The sequence below is a fragment of the Austrofundulus limnaeus genome, unplaced genomic scaffold (genome assembly GCF_001266775.1).
Source record: "Austrofundulus limnaeus strain Quisiro unplaced genomic scaffold, Austrofundulus_limnaeus-1.0 Scaffold707, whole genome shotgun sequence".
Taxonomy (NCBI): domain Eukaryota; kingdom Metazoa; phylum Chordata; class Actinopteri; order Cyprinodontiformes; family Rivulidae; genus Austrofundulus; species Austrofundulus limnaeus.
In genome coordinates this window covers 89,666-91,595 of record NW_013953109.1, presented here as the reverse complement: position 1 = coordinate 91,595, position 1,930 = coordinate 89,666, and the positions used below count along the sequence as shown (strand labels likewise).

Here is a 1,930-nt window from a genome sequence, read left to right as displayed (position 1 = left end):
GGTCTAAGTTACAGGCTGACTTCAGGTCTGGTTTACATGATTGTTGAATGAAATTAACATAATTATTAATTTATTGTAAAAACATGACAGATAATCTGTGAAACAGATCCAGTTCAGCTGCTGTTTATCTGTCAGTTTCTATGGAGTCTGTGAGCTGTTGTCCTGTTAGGTCTGTTTCTGCTCCTCCATGATGTCACAGACTCTAACAGCGGACAGGATGGGCGGGACTCAGTCTAGTGATCTATTAAGTCTATGGTGTGTTTCAACAACAGGAGAACAGCTACAAAAGCATCAGTGCACCCAGAATGGTTAGTTTGGAGTGAGGATGAGGTCATAATAAATCTAAAAGAAGTTTGGTGAACAGTTTTGATTGTCAAAAGGAAAAAAATAGTATTTACAATTTTTTTCCTTTTGATTTTTTTACCTGGATTACTGAGATGCATCAGGACAGTTTTGATTGTGTTTTCCAGAAAACACAACTGTTTTAAAGATAAAATGCTTTTTGCTTCTAGATGTGAATGAACAGGATGTGAACTTGTAGAAAAGGACTGGATGAGCCGTGGGTTCAGGGTTCAGGTGGACCTCCACTCACTGAGCATCGGTGAGAAGAAGACCTCTGAGGTGGGGCTGGTTCTCTTCCACTTGTAGAGAGGAGCAGGTTTCCCAGATTTGGACAGACACGTCAGCGTCACGTTTCCCTTCAGCACCGGCTTCTCTGACACGGAGCATTCAGGAACAGAGGGAGGAACTAGAGGAGGAACAGGATGGTTTACATGATGTTTGAACTCAGAGTTTCACACACAGCTCTTCTCTTACCTTTCACATCCAGGTCAAACTCCTCAAGAAATAAAGGAATGATCTGACACATGTAGTGTCCTGAGTCCGAGTCCTGCGTGTTGTTGATGTACAGAGACACGTCCTGTGAGGGCATGCTGGCAACAAAACCAGCACGGCCCACAAACTGGGAGGAGCCTAAATCGATCTTTCCTTGTGTGTAGCTGATGATCTGCAGAGACAGAAAGCCTGAGTCAGAGGTGACACCACACACAAGTCCTTCCTTACAGAGGGACACGTTGTCTCTGAACACTCAGAGGTTTGGAATCAGAACCATCTCCTGCCCAGACAACTGAGACATTTCTTAAAGGCACACAGCTGTATCATCTCTGCTCACTTTCATCAGACCTCTGTGTCCCAGGTCATCAGAGTGAACACCTTAGATCTAACCTTTGTTCATCCATCTATCAGCAGACTCAAAGTTTAACCAGCACAACAGCTCAGGTCCAACCTAAACCTAAGAAATGTTTATATCTGCCTTGGAAACTTCAGGTTTTTATGCATCCGGCCCACTAACTCAGAGCCGGCTCTTGGCATTGGCGAACTAGGCGGTCGCCTAGAGCGCCATCTGCTGGAGAGGGTGGCAAACTGCAGGAAAAAAGTTATTATTTGTAATCCCTGGTTGTAACTCCGTTCAGCGCCCCTTTCAATTAGCTTTGTCTTAAAAAAACAATAATGAAGTATTACAGGAAAAATAAACTACCCATAAAACATTCCCCCCAATGCAACAATCGCCCCCACCCTCTCTGTCATTTGATTGACGTTGCACTGACTCGTCCTGCTCCGACACTGTGATGGGGGAGGGGCTAATAGTGCCTCTCAGGTTGACATCAAAGCAGCCCGTTGATCCTGCTGACATCCATTCTGACACAGTGAGGAGTGAGTCTGTCAGCAGAGGACCTTATGAGGTAAAATCAGACTTATATTTTCCAAAAAGACAGGACCTTCTAAATCTTTGCACAAATTGTGAACAGGTTCGTTTTTTTACCCTTTTCATTTGATTTAATTATATTTACTTTATTTATTCATTTAATTTGTTGCGTGATGTATGTTTGTGTTTAAAGCAAATAAATCTAAGTTTACCATAGTACCTGAC

At 43.1% G+C, this 1,930-nt stretch overlaps 1 protein-coding gene across 1 annotated transcript in view; it reads right to left on the bottom strand.

Moving 5' to 3' along the window:
- Positions 1-1,930, bottom strand: part of LOC106532015 (endothelial cell-selective adhesion molecule) — a gene marked incomplete at its 5' end in the record, with an annotated part of 92,518 nt that overhangs the window by 5,310 nt on the left and 85,278 nt on the right. Inside the window, 2 exon segments of the mRNA XM_014027996.1 lie at positions 593-748; positions 817-1,006. Coding sequence (XP_013883450.1) covers positions 593-748; positions 817-1,006 — 346 coding nt within the window.